Source organism: Kogia breviceps, chromosome 1 (assembly GCF_026419965.1).
Source record: "Kogia breviceps isolate mKogBre1 chromosome 1, mKogBre1 haplotype 1, whole genome shotgun sequence".
NCBI classification, from domain to species: domain Eukaryota; kingdom Metazoa; phylum Chordata; class Mammalia; order Artiodactyla; family Physeteridae; genus Kogia; species Kogia breviceps.
The window spans coordinates 163,764,034-163,786,691 of NC_081310.1; the positions used below are offsets into that span (position 1 = coordinate 163,764,034).

Sequence of the window (22,658 nt, forward strand, 5' to 3'; positions counted from 1 at the left end):
ATACTGTTGCGTACTTAATAGACTACTGTATAGGATAGATGTAACTCTTATATGCACCAAGAAACCGAAACATTTGTGTGACTTGCTTTTTTGCTGTAATTGTTTTATTACGGTGGTCTGGAACTGAACCTGCAGTATCTCTGAGGTATGCCTGTACTAGGTTGTTCCATCACAGGACTGCAAAACATGACATGACAGAAAGTGCCTATAGAAAAAAGGGTCAATTAAAAGTCAGTGGCTTATTAGAAAATCTTACCCAACTTGTGTTTCCACCCACCTGGTCTCCACAGCAAACAGGAACAGAGCAGCATATTCATTTCCTTTTGCACAACCTTCAACAAAAGTGCTCAGCGGGAATTCCCTGGTGGTCCAGTAGTTAGGACCCTGTGTTCTCACTGCCGAGAGCCCAGGTTCAGTCCCTGGTCCGGGAACTAAGATCCCACAAGCCACACAGTGCGGCCAAAAAAAAAAAGTTTTCAGCGAAACCCCTCCAATTCACTCGTCAAAAAGTACAATAACAGTATCTTTGGAAAAGTGGTGCCTAATTTGGTTCTTCTTTCTCTTTAGCTTAAGCCCCTCTGGCCTTAACTTAAGCTATTTCTTCTTGTTCCATTTTCCATGAATATGGAAAAGTTCCCTCTGATTATAAAGGGAGGATGAAATCAAGATTTTCTCATGAGGACCTTTTGTAGACTTAAAGCCAGAATCGAGTTGGGCCTCATCTTCTCTTCTGCAGGCTAAACAGCCTTGGTTTCTTTTACTTCACTCTTAAAACCTATTTTCCATTGCTTGGATCACATTGGTCATGCTTCTTTTCTTTTTCTTAGGTCTTTCTACTTCTTGGCAGTGACCCAGACTGTGCTTAGCTGCTAATAAAAGTCCAACTAAAACAGTTTAAGGGAGGAATAATTTCAGGTGTTTTCATTCATTCATTAACATTTATTGGATGTTTTCCCCATGTCAGGCACTGTGCTACGTGCAGGGGACTCAGAGATGAATCAGACACAGTCTCTGCCCTGTTGCTAGCTCACAGTCTAGGGGGAGATGTGCAGTAAAATGTTACAGGTGCTATGATTGAGTTATGCACAAGTGAGGGAAGCTGGAAATTGTTTAGGGTAGTTAGGTAGATACTGTCCATTTTGCCTGGGCTATAGGTGAGGACTTCTATAGAGGAGTGTAGATATAATGCAGGAGGGGTGGGTTAGGGCAAGACTGTGGAGGCCCTGAGTGACAGCACAGGAGCTTGGTCATTCCAGAGGCAGTAGACCCCCATTAGACGTGTTGGAGCAAGAAAGTACCAGGCTCAAATCTGGCTTTTTGTACCAAGGACAGAGATACCACAAGCCTATCTGTTCTATCTGCCCACTGCTGATGTTTTATGGGGGAACCCTTGTTTGTATACTTGGGGTTTTTTTTTGCTCTAAAACTTCTATAGAGAGACTAGTTCTTGACCTCTGAAAAAAGTTCATTCTCTGTACAGCAGGAAATTCATGAATAATTGAGAGAGAGTTGGGTGCCTGGCCTATTTAAGACCCAGTGGCAGGCCAGTCTGTGAGGTTTGGTCTGGCCGCATTCACCCTTTCCCAGCCCTATACGAGGAAGAGGTGCAGGAATGAGGAGAGGGCTCATATGGGTATTTGGTAAGGAATGCTAAGGAGATTCAGGTAGTGTGAGAGCCAGAAGTTCTTTCTGAGGAGGGAAAGAGGCCCAGTGGAATTTGGAATGGTGTCAGAAGGAATGGGGGCAAACGAGGCACTTAGAATCCTGGGTCATGTGTCTGAATGCCTCCAAATTCTATCCCTGCCTTTGTACTTTACTCTCAGTTCATTCTCTCCTGCTGCCCAGTTGTGGTTTACAGAGTGTCTGGATTGCTTTCCAGGGTCACAGCTGATCTGGGGAAGCCATATCCCAAGCTAGAGTAATAATTACTATTTATCGAGTGCCTATTATAAACCAGTCACTCACTATGCCATGAACTTGATACACATCAGCTCGCTTAATTCTCACAAAATCCCTGTCGTGTAGGTGTTACTGCCCCCATTTTATAGATGATGACAGTGAAGCACAGAGAGGTTAAATATTATGTCCAAGGCTACTGCATTAGTCTTTGGTAAGGCCAGACTCTGAATCTAGGCCCCAAAAGCCCATGCATTTTCTACCCCCCCCAGCCCTAGAGTGGCTCCAAACAGCAAAATAACAAAGTCCATAGAGAAATTGTGAAGGTTGTTTTTATTGTAGGCCTACTAGAGGGGTGTGTGTGTGTAGCAGAATGGAGTTGGTGAGGAAAGGAAATAAGCTGGGTTGGCGCACTATGGCCTACAGGCCATATCTGGCTCACCACCAGATATGTGGTGTCTGGACTGCAAGCCATTTGCATTTTTAAATGGCTGGGAAAAATTCAAGAGAAATTAATATTTTGTGACACAAAAATCATATGAAATTAAAATTTCAGCATCCATAAATAAAGTTTTATTGAAATATAGCCACAGTCACTCATTTTCGTATCATCTCTGGCTGCTTTCACTCTGCAAAGGCAAAATTGAGTAGTTGTGACAGAGACCATGTGACACACAAAGTATAAGATATTGACTGTCTGACCCTTTACAGAAAACAAATTGCCGACCTTTACTATAGGCAACAAGAAGGGACCAAGGGGTTTAAACCTGTGGCAAGACTGAGGGCAAAGAGTTAAAGTCAAGGTGTTCAAGTTTGTCCCTGGAAGCATTGTGGCCATAGGGAGAGGGAACGCAACCTGAGCTTCTTTGGGTCCAAGAAATAGTTTCATTGGGCCACAGAGATTTGTTTGGGAATAAAAAGCACAATCTGAAGGATAATTCTATGTGCTAACTTTCTCTTTTGAGCAATAAAGAAATATTTTGTGGATGAAGTAATTCATTCAGATATTTACTGGAGCCCTTTTTGTGTGCCAGATACTACATTAGGTGCTGGAAATACAAAGATGAAAAAGCCATGTCCTTGCCTTTGAGCTTATGGCCTCATGGGAGAGCCACATGTGCATGAGTATAGCCAACTCTAAGTATTACAATAGTATTTAGATGTGGTTTCAATTAAATGCAGAATGAAGTAAGAAAAAAGAGGGACTATTCCTGTAATTTGTGGCACTACTTTCAATAATTTATGATAGGCCTGGAAGGATGAATAGGTGTTGTTTGCAAGGAACTATATACCAGGCTGAGGGAGAGCCTGCCAATGGGAATATATAGAGTTTATGAGGTTCAAGGAGAAAGCAACATTAGAAATGATTTAAAGGTTCTGTGGCTGGGTGACTGGCAGAATGATATAATCTGATAGAGAAGAAGAGGAAGGAGGAAGGAGGTGGTAGATGGGGGTTGGGGATAAGTCCAGTTTGGGACATGTGATTTGAGGTAATGGTGAAACACATCTGGCTTCCAGGGCCTAGAATTCGGATTTAAACTACATTTCTAGAGCTTTTCCATTGGGAAAAGGGGAAGTACATATTCATTGAGTAGAGAAATTGGCAAATCAACTTTGACACATGGTACCTAGAGCCATTAGATTAAAAGTAGCAGTGGACATACAGAAAATGAAGTCATCAGATGGAAAACTAGCAATAGTTATGCATTTGGCATAAAACCTTGTTGTTCATGCCACCTGCTGCTCTCAGCATCTACTTTACCTTTCTGACTCTGGTGCCTCCTACCTGTGAGTCTTGGACCTAACCGCTAGATGAAACCAGAGCTCATTCATCTCTAAAAAAGTGGACAACAGAAAAGTGGCAGCTTTTACCTTCTGTGTGAGTCTCCTCAGCGAACAGAGGTGCCCATATCTGTCATTCAGGTCCAGTTACATCTTTTTGGTTCTGGAATCTCACAGTGGAAGCATAATCTGAAAACTTTTACCCAGACCCTTGTTAAATCTTCAAATGCTTTGTGTCAGCATTTTAAATGCTCCCGTTTTAAAGACTGGGGAAATCTGTGATTGCCTTGTGATTACTTACTTACTGGTATAACACATAGATTTGGGGAACACAAGTTGATCTTTATCTTCTCTGGTCATTTTTTTTAAGTCAGCATTTTTACATCCTTTCTGTTTCTGCTTTCTGAAGATTTTCATGCCAGGTATGATGAAGCAGAGGCCAATGGAAAACTGAAGAATGTCTGCTATGTACAGAGGCCATTGAAACACTTGGTGCAGCTGGAAGACAGCAGCCCCGACAGGAGCATTGTTGCATTTGGAATTTCAAGTTTACAGAGGGTCTGCTTCGCAAAGTTGGGCAGACCTATAGGTAAAATTGGATGCACATTTTATTTAACCTTTTAGATTGCATCAGGTTGAAATTTCAGGTTCCCCCGCTATCTGAAAGTGAGTGTTCCCATGAAACCTTTCTTAAGCAGAAATGGTATAAAGCAATTATCTTAGGACACACCTTGCTGACGGATGCACAAAATAAACAGAGGTCAAGCACAGGTGCTCACAGACATAGTTCCAAACTCTGTCACCTTGATGCTGAGTGTAGTTCCTGGGGGAGGAGCGTGGCAGTGCCACTGTCACTGCTCGTGGTGCATGGTGCCTCTATAATGTTCACTGGAAGACAAATGCTGAACCCTATTTTCACTTTTCACCCTTTCTCGTAAATATGAAAATCCTCTTAGTATGTCTTGAAAACAGGTACATACTGATGTAGGTCTTTCATAAAAGCAAAGTGGTGTGAAGCGAACTTTCCAAAAGTTGGGAGAGCTGTGTCTGATACTTCCAGAGGAAGGGGTGAGTCAGAGACGCCAGTGTTCAGTTGGGCAGCTAGGATTAGCTGGGCTTTCTGGCATGCCTAAGACAGTTGCTCAGTAGGGTGGAGCACATTTCTACCAGAATTAACTGGCAGAGAGGGTCATAAGGAAAACTATGCAGTAAGGAAAATATATTTATTCCCTTTTAATTATAAAGGTAAAATGACTGTATCATAACAAAACAAAATCAAATACAACAGAAGTATAAAAAGTAAAATTCTGTACCCACTCAATTTCCTTCTCCCAAAGTAACTGTTGTTAATAATGGCTTGAGATGTATCTTTCCAGGGTTTAAAAATTTGTGACATATCTGAGGACATTTTGAAGTATTCTATATCACATATTATCCTAGGGTCTCATCATGCCTGGTGGGTTATAAACAATGCCTCATTTGTAGATTGTCTCAGATGAGGGCTGGGTGAGAATGGCTCTAGCCTGTTCTGAGAGTTTTCAGACTTTGCTGCTATGTCATCCTCCTTCAACTGAAGCTTTCCAGGGGCACAGTCTTCCCCTGTTCCCCATCCCCAACCAGCTTCCCTTCCTGAATTCTCCCCTTCTTTGATGGTACTACTGCTCTTACAGTTACCTGATTTTGGTTAATAAACATATATCGAGGTCCCCCTCTGTGCCTGGTTCCATACAGGGCAGTGGGGATAGAGAGAAATTAGACTCCGTGCCTTCCCTTCAAGGAGGATAGTGGTCTTGGACTCCTCCACCATCTCCAGTCGTTGGTCAGGACCAGGACCAGCTTTGCCTCTGGCTTCATTCCCTCTCCCCATCACACCCCTCACCTCTTCCTCTTCCTTTCTATACCCACCTCAGCCACACACCTTCCCTGCCTTCCTCCAGGTTGTTGCCACAGCCTCGCTCCGCCCTCTGGTCCCCCTCCAGCCTCCAGTTTGTTCTGCCATCACAGCTGGTTTGATGGCCCTAAAGCATAGCTCCAGTGGGGCCCAGTCCCTCCCCATTGCCTAGAATAGTGGTTCACAAGTGTGCCCTGCAGACTCTGGGGATCCTTGAAAACCTTTCAGGTATCTGCAAGGTCAAAACTACTGTCATAATAGTGCTATTTGTTGTTGCAAAGCAACAGTGGGCAAAACTGCTGATGCCTTAGCGCAAATCAAGGCAGTGGCGCTGAACTGCACTAGCAGTCATTGTATTCTTATTGCTGTGCACTCACAGTTATTAAAAAATGCCGTTTTCACTTAAGTATGTCCTTGATGAAGCAGTAAAAATTATTAATTTTATTGAATCTCAGCCCTTGAGTACACATCTTTTTAATGTTCTGTGTGACACAGTGGAAATGCTTGAAAGCACTCCTGCTGCATACCAAAGCACAGCACTTGTCTCAAGGAAAAGCACTTGTGAGGTTGTGAACTGCAAGCTGAACTACCTACTATTCATTTTTCCTCGAAAGAATGACTGACTGATGGTTAGTGAGGCTAGAAAGTAGACAGGCACTGGATGTTGGAGGGCCTTGTAGGCCGTATTAATAAGCTTGGATGAGCTGACTTCAGCCTTTTTCAGCTTTTTATACTGTCCTGCTCACACAAATCCAGTCCTTTACTCCTACTTGCTATTTCTTTCTTTTTTAAAAAAATGAAGGTATAATTGACATAACAACATTATATTAGTTTCAAGTGTACAACATAATGATTTGATGTTTGTGAAATGATCACCACAATAAGTCTCATTAGCAGCTATCACCATACATAGCTACAGAATTTTTGTGTGTGTGATGAGAACTTTTAAGATATACTCTCTTAGCAACTTTCAAATATGCAGTACAGTATTATTAACTGTAGTTGCCATGCTGTACATTCATCCCATAACTTATTTATTTTATGACTGGAATTTTGTACCTTTTGACCCCTTTTACCCCCAATCTCACCTACCCTCCACTTGCCACCTCCAGGAATCACCAATCTGTTCTCTGTATCTATAAGCTTGTTTTTTGGTTTTGTTTTTAAGATTTCACATATAAGTGAAATCCTACGGATCATATAGTATTTGTCTTTCTCTGTCTGACTTATTTCACTTAGCCTGATGCCCTCAAGGACCATCCATATTGTTGCAGACTGCAATATGTCATTCGTTTTTATGGCTGAATACTATTCCATTTTATGTATATGTGTATGTATTTGTGTATCTCCCACTCTTTATCTGCTCATTCATCAGTGGACACTTAAGTTGTTTACTTATCTTTGCTATTGTAAATAATGCTGCTGTGGACATGGGGGAACAGATATCTTTTCTGGTTAGTGCTTTCATTTTCTTCAGAAAACTACCCGGACGTGGAACTGCTACGTCATATGGTAGTTCTGTTTTCCTGCTTGCTATTTCTTAAGTACACACTCTTTTTACCCCCTCCACCTTTCCTGTTCTCATTCCTTCCACCAGGTGATGCAGTGACAGCTCTGAAGGCTGCCCGAGGAAGAAGGTGGGCCTGAAGCTAGACCTTTTGCCCGTGGGAATCTTACCATCCCAGCCCTGTTTGAGGCCTGTTGTGAATCACCACCCCTCTGGCACCTTAGTGGGCCTCAAGCTGCTTTCACTGTAGTTGAGTGAGAGACTGCAATCTGTGTAATGCTGCCCAGCCCCACTACACACTGGACTCTGTGGCAAACCTATGAAATACCTTAGCCCCTTGGAATCACATGAACAGACCATCCTTTGATCAGGACAAGCTGATTTCACAGGGGGCTCCTTTCATCCACCATGTGTTAAATTTGACTAGCTTCCATTTGAGTGTACCCTTGACCTTGTCCCCTACGTGGTAATGATACCATCAGAAACCAAATCAACCAACTAATGGTCAGACAAAAGAAGAATACAGTAGCCTTGTCCTGATACCAGAACTGCCATGGAATAATGTGGTTGGACTGGCTTGTAGCTCATCCTACAAAACAGGCCAAAATACAAAGCTATCTCAGAGCAAGGGAAAGAAACTTCTGATAAATTAGATTTTAGATTAATATAATAGTGATAATGTGGTCATAATGCCCTTGTGTTTTAAGCTGGAGCAGTGCCACCCAACCTTTTGGACGTCGTAGCACATAGAGAAAATGATGTTGTTTAGCCTGGTGAGAGGATCAGTATCTCACTCACAGCATATCAGTGGGGAGGCTCTGTGCTAAGGTTTCTAAATAAAAGCATTCTTGTTGGTGTCCAGCCAACTGACTGGCTGTCCCCTTTTGCCTTTCAGCATTAACGTTTAAGTATGCTGTAATAGTTAAAAGCTTGAATTCTGAGTCAGACTGTTTAGATTTAAATCTCAGCTCTGCCACTTACCAGCGATGTGATCATGGCAACTTACTTAATCTTTTTGCACCCAGTTTCTTCATCTGTAAAATGTGGATAATAATTCTACTTACCTCATAGAGTTGTGAAGGTTAAGTAAGTCAGTATATGTAAACTGTGGTATTTGTAAAATGCTTAGAACATTGCCTGGCATGGGGTAAGCACCATGTAAGTGTGTGTACGACCACTACTATTACTACTGCTTCAGAGAAGGAAGTGTCCCGGGCTAGTCTCCCCATTCCTCCTCACCGCCTCCTCCTCTGCTCAGATTTCTTAGTCTTGGCCTCTTCCTTAGGAGTGTCCATCCCCCTTCTTTTCATGTCCTCAGTTTCCTTTTGTTTTCTCAGTTCTCCATTTGTTTGGGAGCCCTCAGCCAGCTGATGACTGAGAAGGCAGATGAATTGATAATTACCCTCATCAGCTTACTGTCATCACTGTTCCTTCTCTAGCAACTGAGGGAACTAGCTCTCACACGTTGGGAAGTGAATCATAGATCTTGAAAAGAACTCTAGAGTGGTTGGGAGAGGAACATGAGCTAAGTTTGTCAAGCTGAGTTAGCCAGCAAACTCATGTTCTTGGGGGAGAATGTTCGTCTTTGGTGTGACATACCATATGTTAGAGCTGGTTAGTTCTCTCTAAGCTCTACCAAAAGGTGGAGAACAGTTCTGGTGCCTTTGGGGTGATGTGGCTCATAAGACCTCGTGGAGCAATGACACAGATCTTTCAGAAGGGGGGCCTTGAGGTCAGCTTGTGGACTGAACAGTGGCTCGGTACTGGCATGTTAGGAGTATCTGTGGCTCTGGTAGTCCCACTGAGTGAGACCCCCTCGGCCACTCCTCATCTGCTACATGAGTCCTCTGGGCCCTCTCCCCATGCAGGAGCCAGGTTGGTGGTTGGATATGTATCTTTAGCACCTACTACGCCTCCAATGAATACGTGTTTTACAAAGAAAGGAGAACAAGCATCCCTACACTTATTTTAATGGAGAAAACAAGATAAACGTATGCCTAGGAATAGAAACACATAATAGTGATGATGGTGATGATACTATGGTGGTGAAGCTGCATGTGATCTGCCCCTGCTCACCCCTTCAGCTGGCTTGTCATCACTCCCCACATACTCTATGCTCCAGCCAGCCTGAACAATTTGCAGTGGCACTAGCCGGCCACGCTGCCTCTCCTTCAGGCCTTAGCTCATGCACCTCCTCTGTCTCTCTCCCCACCCCCCACCCTGGCTGGTTCCTGCTCATCCTTCAGGTGTCAGCTTAGCTGTCCGTTCTTCTAGTGACCAAACTGGTCACTAGTGACCTATAGTGAGTTAGCTGCCTGTCTTTTGCTCCACAGCACCTGGTACCCTTGTCATAGCACTTGTCCCACTGAATTGAAACCATTTTACATGTCAGTGGATTTAAATTCCATAAGGGCAGAGACTGTGTCTTCTCTTATGTTCTCACTGTCTAGCACTGGACAATCAGTAGGTGCCAAATAAAAAACAGTATCTGGGGCTTCCCTCGTGGTGCAGTGGTTGAGAGTCCGCCTGCCGATGCAGGGGACACGGGTTCGTGCCCCGGTCCGGGAAGATCCCACATGCCACGGAGCAGCTGGGCCCGTGAGCCATGGTCACTGAGCCTGCGCATCCAGAGCCTGTGCTCCACAATGGGTGAGGCCACAACAGTGAGAGGCCCGCGTACCATAAAAAAAATTAAAAAAAAAAAAACAGTATTTGTTGAATGAGTAAGTCAGCAGTGCTTTCACTTCTTCTTTCTTATTTGATCCTCACAAAGGCCTTGTGATCTAGGGAGTCCAGGCCTTACTCTGACCTTATTTTGTATATGAAGAAACTGATACTCATAGAAGCTAAGCAACTTGCCAAAGCTCACACAGTGTGAAGACCAGGATTTAAAAGGGTGTATCTCAGGTGCAGATGTTCAATGTATTATTGGGGGTTTTTTCACAAAGTTTTTCCTTTTAAAAAATAGCATTTATAAAGATAAAAGTTAAAATGCCATTTGTTGTTTTTCCAAGATTATAAAAAATCAGGGCCCCAATATTCCTGAAATGTTTTTTCTTTACCTACTGTTGAATTTCAATATAAAGAAATCTAGGTATAATTTGTAAAACTGTACAATCGGACTCTAAATTCCAGTGTGCAATGGAGAAATGTTACTGTGTATTTTGTTAAAAATGAAACTTGACTGAAACAATAATAGCACTTTAAAAAAGTAATAAACATCATTGTATACAATTTGGAGAATACTGAAGAATATAAAGAAGAAAATAAAAATCACCCTATCACACAGAGAAAACTACTATAGATCAGATGTGACCTGGACTTGAAAGGGCAGCATTGCATTTGAATCCAACTTAAACCACTAACTAGATGTTTGGTGTTCGGTAGATAATTTAACCTCTGAGCCTCAGTTTCCTCACTTGAAATATGGTGAAATACTTACTTTGGAGATTAGTGTAAGAATTAGAGATAATATATATAAAATACCTGCACTTGACACATAATAGGCACTCTTTCAGATTGTAGTAGTTTAACAATTTTGTGTATTTCTGTCTAATCTTTCTACTCTGTTGTATGTGCATACAGACTTATGCATACATATATGTTTTTTTGAAGTGCATTTATATTAAGTAGCTCACTAGGTCCTCACAGCATTGCTGGAAAGGGCAGGCATTATTTTTAAACCTAACCTGTAGATGAGGAAACGGAGACTCTAAGAGGCAAAGTAACTTGGTCTTGGTGCTATGTCTGGTAATATCTGAACTGGACTTTCACTTAGGTCTCCTGATGCCAAGCCCACGAGCCTTCCCTGTCAGCAGTGTGCTTCCTCTCCAGCTCTACCTCCACGGATACAAGTCCACAAGTAGTGGACTGACCGCCAAGCCTGGCCCAAGAGGAAAACAAGGGCTGGAGGCAGTGAAGTGCTGGGAGCCTCCACGCCAGCTGAGGTCTGTCTACAGACATGAAGGAAGTGCTCACTCCCTCCTCTGAAATAGCAGACACATCGCCCAATCCTATAGGAAAGACCAGGCTTCTTGCTAGAAAGTTAAGGACCTTTTGAGTCATAGGGCTTTGTTTAGAGGGAGTTTATCAGGGAATTCATAGACTGAGTAAAGCCTTACTCTGTGCTGCCTGCAGGGCAAAGGTGTACCTACGTTTCTTTCAGTGTGTGCACTCATTACTTAGAGGGCCTGGGTGACAGGCCTGCACCTAACCCCGAGGATGTGCATCCTCTCATTCTCATTTCAGTGCATGTTTTCTGATGCATGATACATGTCTGACACCACACCATGACTTATAGGAGATGCAGAGATAAACAGGCAGGGATAGCCCTGGCCTTTTGGAACAGTAGAGAGAGCTCAAGGCCAAATAAAACCAGTGCTCTAGTATAGCTGCTAGCAGGGTGTTTGGGAACAGAGGATGGAGCACTGGATTCGAGTTCTGTGCAGTAACGCCATCTATTTGTATAGATTTCAAAAGTGTTTGTGCAAACCTTAACTTACTCTAAGGTGGGGAGACTTTTGAGCTGGGTTTTGATGGCTGAGAGGAGTTCTTAGGGCCAAGGGAAGGAGGTAAGCCAGCTTGATTGTGGAGCCTCACACCCTGAGGAAGCCTTCCTCAAATGATTGCATGCATAATAAACTGAGGTCCCAATAGAGTGTATGGACAGGCTCCAGGTGAAGAGCTTTCAGCCCTTTGGTAAGATTATGACACATCTCCATCCCGCTCCCCCGCTGTAAACAGGAAAGTTAAGCATGTCTTTTTCACTTCACTGTCTTCCTACATTTTTTTCTTCCTAGTTTCAAAAACAACTCTCCTTCAACAAGTTCTGTTTCCAAGGAAAGTCTTAACCATTTGTCCCTTCTGGCGCACCCTCTTCCATTGAAATCCATGCAGAATAGACCAGGTACTTGATCTTTTTGTGTGTGAAGCCATAAAATCTAATATCGTGTATGCGGCAGTGCTCAGAGGTATGCTTCTTCCACAAGAGGCTCCCTCAGCCCTGCTGTGGTGAAAACCAAGTATAAATTGCAGCTAACGGGGTTTTCTAGCTAGAGTCATAAGTATGTCTGAGCGTCCCCTATGAACTATAACACCACCAGCTGTCTTGCTGCTCCTCTCCATTGCTGCCTTTGGGCTGTTTTGCTTGTACTTTGGCCCTCCTTCAGAGTGTGGGCAGGGGAAGGAGGAAGAGAAGTGAATCCAAACTCTGTCCCCTGTGCACTCAGCTCGCAGTGCTGCTGAGAAAATAGATGGGGTGGGGAGGGGTGCCACTGGATGCACTCAAGGGCAGGGTAAGAGGGACAGTGGTCCCTCTTTCTCAGCCCGCTGTCCCAATGGCCAGTACCCCTTTCCTGGGGTCCTGGAGATGAGTGACCCTGTGTTTTATTTCTGTAGAATTTCTCACTATGTTGGGCAGCTTTTTTCCTTTTAATTTCCCTTGGTGAGGGTGGATCTTTGGCTGCTGATGTTTAAGTTCAGTTCTTTGAATTCATAGCATGTTACAGTCCCCAGGTATATCTTGTGCTTGAAGGTGTTGGCTAGAGTAATACTTTGAGATCCTCTGTGGATTCCTTTTCTCCACACGTTTATCTTCTCTAAAGTGTAAATGAAAGTCTGCTCTCATCAGACCCTAAAAATGGGAGGAAGAATGCACCTCAATTGAGCTGTCAGACACTTGGCTGCTTAACCAGGTTCTGAATTGTGGTATTGAAACGTGCCATTGTTCTGTGTGCTTTCTCCTAATGGTTGTGTGTACTTGCTTTTGAGAACAGTGTGCAGTAGACATGCATAGGCTATAATCAATCTTCCTGAGCAGACTTGCCATTTTTCTGATCATGTTCAGCTGGGGTCCTCTGAGAAGAGAGTGGGCCTTTCCCCTCAATGGGCAGAGAGCCAGCTTCCATTTCAAAATCTCAGAAAAAAAAATCCAGCAACCCAGAGCCTGTGTTTATTGAAGGTTGGTCTAAAAGTCTCTCACACTGTATGCCCCTTCAGTGCTCGACCGCCTCTATTTTAGAAGGATGTAAAGGTTTAATCACCCTGGTGGGGATTTAGACCCAGAGACTTCAGAGAAATCTTATTATTTCTAACTGCAGGCAAAGAGTATTAAGGCTCCACTCTGGATCAAGGGCATGGCATGTTCTATAAGTAATTTATCTTTAACATGGGAAGGCCCTTACTGAGTGTCTTAGAAACAGGACTATGATTGGCTGCTGGTTCCTTATTCCTCCTTTTCTCTTTCCCCCTCTCAGTCTTCATGCTTATTCTTTCTGTCCCCACCCTTTCCTGCCCAATCTGTCCAGTGTCTGAATGTCTGCCTCACAAATCCTCCCTTTAAGGTGGGGAGCCAGGTGCTTGCCAGAGAGATAAAAATATTTTTGCAATAAATGACTGCATCCAGCAACTCGGTGTAGACCCGTCAACTGCAGGCTTCTGAATGGACCCTACCTGCCTCCTCTCAAATAAGGAGCTGAGGAGGGAGAGTATGCGCTGGCCTCCCAGGCACTCAAGTCTTTGCTCTTGGACATGAAGGAATTTAGGGCCATCCTCAAACCCACCCCCTGCCCTGTTGTACCATCACAGAGGCAGCCTCCAGTGAGGGCCTTTTGAGTCCCTATGCACATCCACAAGGATGTTACTGAGCAGTATGTGATTCCATTTGCATGGACCCACCCCCACCCGGCGCCCACAAACCCACCTCCCTTCCTGCTTAAGCTCCCTGGGTCCTGCCTTTCTGTTGCTGAGGCTGAAGGAGGATGTCACATGTGGGATTCTGCTTAAGGATTCATTGTTCCGTTTGGGGGCAGATCTAAATCCATGTGCTAATGAGCTTGGTTACAGCAGGCTTCTGCTATCCTCTTTTAATCTAGCCTGTCTGAGTTCCTTTCCACAGTTAATGATCTATAATGGTTTTGCTTCTAGTTTTGCCTCTTGGGTCAAAACAGATAAATAGCCCTCATAGATATTTTTAAAACGTGAGTGTAAAGCTCCTGGGTCCCCCCCTCCTTTTTTTCCTTTTGGGTGAACTTACAGCCTGATCAGTCCAGTGATATTTCCCTTCTATCTCCTCTTTTCTCCCAGAGATGGGCAGCAGTGAACCCGTTCCCATCACAGAAAGTGACAAGAGGAAGAAGAAGAAGCGGAAGTCCCGGGCCACTGACTCCTTGCCAGGAAAGTTTGAAGGTTGGTCACTCTCTTTGGTCTCTTAGAGCTGGGTTGGTGGCTTCCCAGGCATGGGAGGAGTGTCCTGGTAGCCCAGGGGTAAAGGTCAGGATGCATCGTCTTAGAGCCAGCTTCATGGTCTCCGTGTGATAGACGTGAAAGATAGGGGTGAGAGAGTTTATGGAAAGGGGTGATAGAGAGTGCAGGGATGGGAAAAGCTCTTGGATGGTGCCCAAGCCTCCTCTGAATGGTCTGAGCATTTCATCAGGGAACAGAAAGGCCAATGTGTCACAGTTGCACATGGAGTGAGATCACCTGGTATGCTTTAGCCGCTTTTCAGATGTGATCTTTCCCTCAGCTGGTCCTGGAGGAGCTGCCGAGAGGTAGAACAGCCATGTCAGAGGAAGAGAGAACATCAAGGGCCATGGCTGCAAATGAAACTGAAATCTTCTAGGGAATTCCCTTATGGTCCAGTGGTTAGGACTCTGTGCTTTCACTGCCGTCGCCAGGGTTCAACCCCTGGTTGGGGAACTAAGATCCCGCAAACCACGTGGCACAGCAGAAAGAAAGAAAGAGAGAAAGAAAGAGGGAGGGAGGGAGGCAGGGAGGGAAGAAGGAAGGAGGAAAGAAAGAAAGAAGGAAAGAAACTTCAATCTTCTGTAAGCAGAGAATTCAGCTTATAGAGATTGCAACTACTTGTGCTGGATGAGTTTGACTCTTTTAGTAGTGCATGTTGTGTTCAGGGGACACTATGTTGAGTCGTCAAACATTTTGAACAGTGTGTGTGAGACACCAGGCTCAGTGCTGGCCCTGTTATCACTGGGCACCAGATGGGATGAAGTGACTCATTGGACACTCCTACAAACGACTGAAAGGATAAGTAGCTACTCCTAGGAGTGACCGAGCCCCCATCATCTATTTTGTTTCTTTCATTGTGAAACTTGAAATAGCTTCTCTTTACGGTCCCTCTTTCCAACAGTGCAGACATAGTAGTGAATTGACTGTTTTGTAGAGTGATCCTAAAAACAAGCCCTTTACGAGTCAGGAATATTGGACCTCCAGCCACCAACCTATCCTGACACGCAAAGGCTAATACCCAAGTGTCCATTGTAAGAGAAGCACATCATTTAAAATACTTACAAACAGCAGTGTGCTTTTTTTACAAATAGCTGTGAGACCAAACCTTGATAGAACCAACGAGGTGCTTAGTGTAGGTTTTGTCTGTTTGTCTTTAACAGTAGATGTGTGTGTATGGCAGAGGGGGTTGGGGAATGAACAAAAGTCCCAAGGTTTTTAAGAATAGTTTCCAAATTAACAGGTCTTTCTCTTTCAATGAACACGAGACTATTTCCTGTTATTCAAGGATGGCTTGTGCATTTATGGGGTTTCTCATGACTAAGAGTGATAAAATCTAATTTCATGGTTAAAAGTATTCTGCTCAGTGGTCTGTGGGTTTACATGCTAGGCTGCCTCAAGAGGAAAAAGCTGAAGAATGGAGACCAAGGGAGGAGAGGCCTCGGCAGAGAGCTGTGGCTTCCTTTGGAAGGGGGTCAGAGAGCGTGTGCTCTTTGTGAGGAGCGGGCCTTGGGCAGGCCACCTAAATATACTTTCACCCAGGCCTATTTCTGTGTTAGAACAGCTCTGACTCGGCACCCTAAAAACCTCAAGGCATCCGTTTGCATCTTACTTCTGTCTGCTATTTCCTGTCGGTGACTTCTGAAAATGTCTCAAAAACCTCCGACTTCCATTGTGTGTGGTATAAAATAAAACAGTGTTTTATTCCCCTTTGTATCACCAGTTCCAAGCACAGAGCTGGGCACATAGCAGGTGCTCAACAAATGAGTAAATGAATGAATGATGTCCATTCAAATCACATCCCTTCTGTGAGGATCCCCCAGACTCCCTCAACAGATTTAACCTTTCCCTTCCCCCACTCTTTTTTACCGTGTCTTGTCCCTCTGTGATAGTGGAGTGCTGACCACTGCCTGGTTTATTCTGGGGTCACTTGTGTACGTGTCTGTCTTCCCCACTGGATCGTGACTCTCAAAGGGCAGGGACTATACTTTATTGCTCGCTGTGTCCCTATCATGAGTCTAATATGTCGTCTGGCACATAGTAGGTACTCAGCAAGCATGTGCCGAATTGAACCTCTTTCACTGACCTCATCTCTAAAATGAGGAACAAGATCCTTCAGCGATGTGGCCCGGTTGGTGTGAAGCCGAGTCCCAAGGCGGCTGGGAGCACAGCCTCTCTCGTCATTGAGCGCTGCGGAGTCCTCGTGCGCCTGCGCTGTCAGACTGGGGAAGCCAAGTGACACAGCTCTTCTTTCCTTCTATGCAAAGGGGTGACTCATCTTGTTCTTCTTCTCACCCATTTCACCTCTAGATACATACAAACTGACCTCTGAGCTGCTTGGAGAGGGAGCCTATGCCAAAGTTCAAGGTGCCGTGAGCCTGCAGAGTGGCAAGGAGTATGCTGTCAAAGTGAGTGTCTCATCTGGATGCCAGGCTTTACTTTGCAGGTAGTCAGTCTTAGCTTGTCCTAAACCAGATAAATTTTATATTCTTCGATACAGTGGCTTAATAAGAATGGGAGCTCTGAAGCTGGATTCACTGGATTCACTGGTTTCTCTGCTTACTTGCTGTGTAACATTGGGCAAGTTACTTAACCTCTTTGTCCTCAGTTTCCTCATCTGTATAATGAGTGTAATAACAGAACCTATATAGTATATAGTATTGTCATGAGGATTAAATAAGTTAATATGTGTGAAGTGCTTAGAACAATGCCTCTAATGAATGAAGTTAGCTTCAGGGAGCAGACAGTCAGATTTGGAATTAGAGGGCCTATCTGAATCTCTGTTTTGACAAACTACTACTGTTTGACTTGGGGCAAGTCACTGAACCTCTTTCAGCCTCAGTTCCCACATCTCTAGAATGAAGATAATACCTGCCCTTCCTGTCTCATGGAGTAGTTATGAAGATGAAAACAAAAATGAACTGGTAGAAGTAGAAACATTTTATAAATTACAAGATGCCATACAAGTGATGTACAGCAATGTGGTGATGAGGACCGAGCACTCAGCTTTGTGGCAGGAGAGGTGACTTCCAGCTGCATGACCGTGGAGAGACTCACCGTATCCCTCTGAGCTTCCGTTTGCCGACTCTACATGGAAGAAGGGATGGATCTAGAGCAGTGGTTCTCAAAGTGTGGTCCCTGCACCAGCAGTACCAGCATGGCCTGGGAACTTGTTAAAGATACAAATTATCTGGCCCTATCCCAGACCTCCTGAATCAGAAACTAGGAGTGGGCCCCAGCAACGTTAATTTTAACAAGCTGTCTGGGTGATTCTGGTATCCAGCAAAGTTTTCAAATCATCTGCCGGAGCCACCAGGTCTAAGTGCTGCCTCATATGGGCAAACCCAGCCAAATTGGCTCCTAAAAGAAATGTTTCTTCTCTTAACCAACTGGTCATAGTCCTAGTCCCAGCTGGATTTATAAAGGAGAACACTTCTGCTAAGCCATGTCCCTTTTTGCTGGAGTGTTGCTTCACATGGTAACAAAAGCATTATCTCGATTCCTTGTTGGAAACAGATCAGTATAAATTACAGGTAATTTTTTTTAAAAAAATATGCCTCAGTGTGGTAAAAAACACAAATGTAAATTGATTTTCAAAGATGTGAATACAGGGGCTTCCCTGGTGGCGCAGTGGTTGAGAGTCCGCCTGCTGATGCAGGGGAAGCGGGTTCGTGCCCCGGTCCGGGAGGATCCCACATGCCGCGGAGCGGCTGGTCCCGTGAGCCATGGCTGCTGAGCCTGCGCGTCCGGAGCCTGTGCTCCGCAACGGGAGAGGCCACAACAGTGAGAGGCCCACGTACCGCAAAAAAAAAACAAAAAAGATGTGAATACATTTACGGATGACAACTATTTCTTCAAGGCTGCCCTTCCTTCATGCTCCGTGGCATCTTTGGGCAAACACCAGACCTGGGCTTGGCAATTCTTCGGTTTCAGCAGTTCTGCCCCTGTCTCACATCTCTTCTGTTCTTTGAAAGCTCCCCAGACGTGGGCTACTTCTCCAGCCTGGCTCCACAGTGCTTGGTTTTACTAGAACTTTCCCTACAGGCATCCAACTGATGAATCCTAGAGTCTCACGGTTGGAATGGAATTTCAAGGTAATCTGGTCCTCAGCCTCCCCTGTAACTCTTCACATAGTTTTCCGTGTTTGGCACCTGCCACCCCCATCTCTGGTAGCAGGAGCTCATTACCTCCTCAGAAAATTATGCCATTGCTGAAGAGTTGCCTGCTAGAAAGTTCTTCCTGACTTTGATCTGCTTGGTGAACAAATGAGCTGAATAGCTTCTGTGCCCCAGCACCTCACCTCTCTCACAGCTCAGAAAATGGGTCCAATGGTCTACTAACAGACATGTACTTATTTAGAAAACTACTTGATTGTGGATGTTTGTGCTGCTGCATATTGGAGAAGTGTGAAGTGTCCTTGACAGCAGTCTTGGAATGAAGGAACCAGATGTCTGCCCACTCTGCACATGGGACTATAAGGCAGAGCCAGCTCTGCAGAAGACTTGCCCACAGGCTCTACTAGCAACGGTTTGGGGCTCTGGATGGGTCTGTAGAGATGCGCACGGTCAGCCAGTCCCTGTGTAAACCACCTGCTCAGCTGTTGGCTCCCCCATTCCTTCAGTCAGTACTTGCCAAGCATCTCCAGGTACAGGTGGGGAGGGGGAGCAGCCCACAGTATCGTAGGAGAGACGGAGCCTCTAGGTTCTGTGAGAAAAAGCTGTGTAGGATATAAGCAGGTATAGGATAGCGAGGGCTTTGTAGGCAGCTCTGGACTTAAAATTGCAGCCCTGCCACTTACCAGAGCTGTGGGCAAAATGTTTTACCTCTGCCTATCTTTCAGGATTGTAAGGATTAAGGATTAAGAATTAACTGAGATTATGTACCTAAATGACTTAATACGGTGCCTGCCAAAGGTAGATTCTCAGAAGAATTGCAGAGGTGGCATCTGAGCTGGGCCTTGGGGCTTTAGTTCCTCTTCACTGTATCCCTTATTCCCCTTGCTCTTCCTCCAGCACTAGAAGATCCTTTAGTAGAGCTTGTAAATTCTTACCCTTAAAGCAGAGAGAGATGCCTTCAGGGTAGGAGCTTGGTAGAGCTGGTTCTTTGTCTTGCTGGCTGCCTCGGTCTCCCCTGGGCGGCTGGGTGTAGCAACCTCACAGGCTTCGATGGTGATGTACTTAGCCAGAGTCAAACAAGCCCAGGTGGGCTAGAAAGCCCTGGGGCCAGTCGGTTGCTTTGCTGACAGAGCCACAAGGCCTACTCCAGACTTGCGCTTGTAACTGGATTTGGGCTGAATTTGTCCTGGCACACTCCCAGAGGGCACCCGCTGAGGGGTGTTTTGACCAGGTGGGTGTATATGACAGATTTTATTTTTCACACAGATCATTGAAAAACATGCAGGACACAGTCGGAGTAGGGTATTTCGGGAGGTGGAGACGCTGTATCAGTGTCAAGGAAACAAGTGAGTATAGTGTTGGGTTACTTGCTGCTTCTCTGGGGGGATGCTTGGCTGCAGAAAAGGAAGTTATTCTTACCGTCTCCTGACCCCAGCAGTTAGCTCTCACTCTTTCGCCCACAACTGTGTATAACTCCTTCCATCTTTCAGTGTTTAGAGAGAGAGAGAGAGAGAGAGAAAGGAGAAGCAGCAGCAGCAAAGAAGCTGTCTTCTATTTAGGCTGAAATACTGTACATATCAGGAATTTATGCAAGTTAGAAGAGCAAGCAATCTGAATCAGTGGCTGCTTGGGAAAAAATGGGGTTTTATTTCTTTCAAGCGCCTGTGGAAAGCAGGCTGACTGAGTGTTGCCTAGTAGAAATCTATAGTGACCTGCTTTAGTTAATAGATGAGGATGATGAGAACTATTAAGACTATTTGTGCTGTTTTCTGTTCCTAGCATATTTACATACGTGCAGCTACTACTAAGGGTCCTGAAACCTTGTTTAACACTCGTTGCTTGATAACTGGGCCAAGGTGGTCTCTAGCCCCGTCTTAGTATACTCACCACCCTCTCCAAATGAATGGCTCTTCCACTGTGGCTTTAAATCAGGGTGACCTCTAAGACGCCACTCCCCCCTCTCTCTCCCTCCATGGCAGGGTCAGCAGGGAGCCAGTGGCCAGTATTGATGGCTTTGTCATTAAGCTTGGAGGAAGGGGGCTGCTGTTGATTTAACTCCAGGCACTGCCTCTACAATCTTCTTTCAAATTAGGCCATTTGGCCATCTTATTCAGACGCCTTTTTGCTAGTAAATGCCCGGTGTCTCCCAAAATGGTCAGCATTTTTTATGAGGGACAAATTTTTATTTTCAGCCCTGCAGCTTCTGAGTTCAGCATTACAGACTCTACTTGGTTTATTTCGTTCTTTAAAAGAAAAAAAGCCCCCAACACCTCCAGTATCCAGGCTGGTGGCTTCCCTACTGAGTTACAAGACGACCTTGTTGGCAGAGCGCAGTAATGCTCAGGCAGGCAGAGAGTGCTCACTGGGGAAGGCCACAAGTGCTACAGTGGCCGGGAACGCGGCCGTTTCATTAAGTAGCGCTTAGTAGTTAGGGTCTAGCGGTGCCCACGTTAGGCCCCAAGTCTATTTGACAGATGTTTCCATTTTCTCCAGGCAATGTAAATACTGCCCCGTGATTTATGGGCAAGAGGGAGGGCAGGTAATTATTTGCTGCTTGCCTCCAGGACACACACCTACTATTCAGTGTTATTAGCCGCAATTGCTTCCAGTCGGCTGCAGATTTTATTCAGTTTAATGTGACCGGGACTTTTTTATAACTCTACCTAGTGGGTTTTAGGGTTGGGGTTTGACAGCACAGACTTGGTGAAAACACCAGGGACTAAACATTATGGAAAGATAAGGTGACCTGAATCTTGCTAACACCATTGGCTACTTCGCAAACATGGGGCTTTAATAAGCATTCTGATTTCAAGTTGATTTCTGCCCTGTTACAGGGCATTGGTTTTTGTTTTTGTTTTGTTTTTTTTTTCATTGTGTATTTGTAAGTAGGCTTCAATATATAATACTATTTTCCCTATTTAAGGAACATTTTGGAGCTGATTGAGTTCTTTGAAGACGACACAAGGTTTTACTTGGTCTTTGAGAAATTGCAAGGAGGTACTTACTGTTGAGTATGTGTTTGGACTTCTGATTAAGACCCAGGGTGGTGATCATCCATCATGAGTCCCAGAGACTTCTAAAATGAGTCAAGCTAATAGAAAGGATGAAGGACTTAAAACTGCCCTTGATTTGGGAGAAGGGAGGCCGGAGGGAAGGATGTAATTAGCATTTAGCCGAACTCAGAATGTCACCTGTGTGGACTTCTATAAATGCCTTCTCATTATAATAGGACTCATATATAGATACATTTAGTCATCAGTTTGTCAATCCATTGTTTTGACACATTCACTATTTAATGAAGTTAATTATGGGGTGGGAGCTCTTGCATTCATTGGGAAGTCTAAAAAGGCTCACCAGAAGGTGCCATCCTTCAGATGGACAGATGCCATTCTCGACCATCACCGCCATCACCCACACACATGATCCCCGGAATATATATATTTAAGTTGCTTTTCTGACATAGAGAAGCCCTTTCTCTCCCCATCACTCACCCAGCCCTAAGAAGCATTTGCAAGGTGAGGGTTAGGGAGGATGTCTGGAGCCTAGTGGAGGGCTACACGGAGGGGTTTGGTGGTTAAGGGAGCTCCATCACTTACTAGCTGTGTGACCTTGAGCAAGTCACATAATCTTTCCCAACAGTATTCTCTATATCTGTAAATAAGGATAATGACAAGCACCTACCTCCTTGGGACACTGTGAAGATTAAATGAGATAATTCATGTGAAATGCTTAGCTCAGTGCCCCATAGGCACTAAGGCTTCAATAAAGGTGAGCTGTAACAATTGGGTATCCTGGGGGCTATCTTAGAAGTGTGTAGAGTATTACTTGCCACTCTCCCTTTTAACAAATTTGAAAACAAGAGACTCACTACAGTAGAGCAAGCCTGAGACCTAGCCAAGAGCCAGTTTTCTCAGAATGTTCCACAGCGTGTTGGGATCCTTTGATTGTTTAATCTGGCAAGTGAAAGATCTTTCATCCCCTCCCCATGACAAAAACCAGAGATAATAAGTAAACATGTGCCATTTTTAGGATACAGAGATGATACCTTCTGCCCAAAAATAACTGGCTTCCAGTGGTGAGCACAGACCACATGGAGCCAAGCCATATGTTTGTGCCTGTGTCTACCCCGCCCCTCCCAACCACACTAGCACCATGAATTACCTATCTGAGATGCTTGATGCAGCCGGGGTCATCAGTAACTATATCACTTAGAGTGCTGCTCTACTGA

At 44.7% G+C, this 22,658-nt stretch overlaps 1 protein-coding gene across 12 annotated transcripts in view; it reads left to right on the top strand.

The window, feature by feature from the left end:
- Nucleotides 1-22,658, top strand: part of MKNK1 (MAPK interacting serine/threonine kinase 1) — a 42,544-nt gene that overhangs the window by 5,279 nt on the left and 14,607 nt on the right. For 2 of the 12 annotated variants that reach the window (XM_067008295.1, XM_067008298.1), the window contains exons 2-8: nt 4,088-4,267; nt 10,855-11,023; nt 11,876-11,982; nt 14,160-14,261; nt 16,626-16,723; nt 19,697-19,776; nt 21,354-21,427. In XM_067008295.1, the coding sequence (XP_066864396.1) occupies nt 10,863-11,023; nt 11,876-11,982; nt 14,160-14,261; nt 16,626-16,723; nt 19,697-19,776; nt 21,354-21,427 (622 nt within the window). In that variant the 5' untranslated portion in view covers nt 4,088-4,267; nt 10,855-10,862. Of the gene's footprint in view, nt 1-4,087; nt 4,268-10,854; nt 11,024-11,875; nt 11,983-14,159; nt 14,262-16,625; nt 16,724-17,151; nt 18,961-19,696; nt 19,777-21,353; nt 21,428-22,658 lie in introns of those variants that run through there. The other 10 variants (XM_059043004.2, XM_067008300.1, XM_067008302.1 and 7 more) reach the window with 6 other exon arrangements.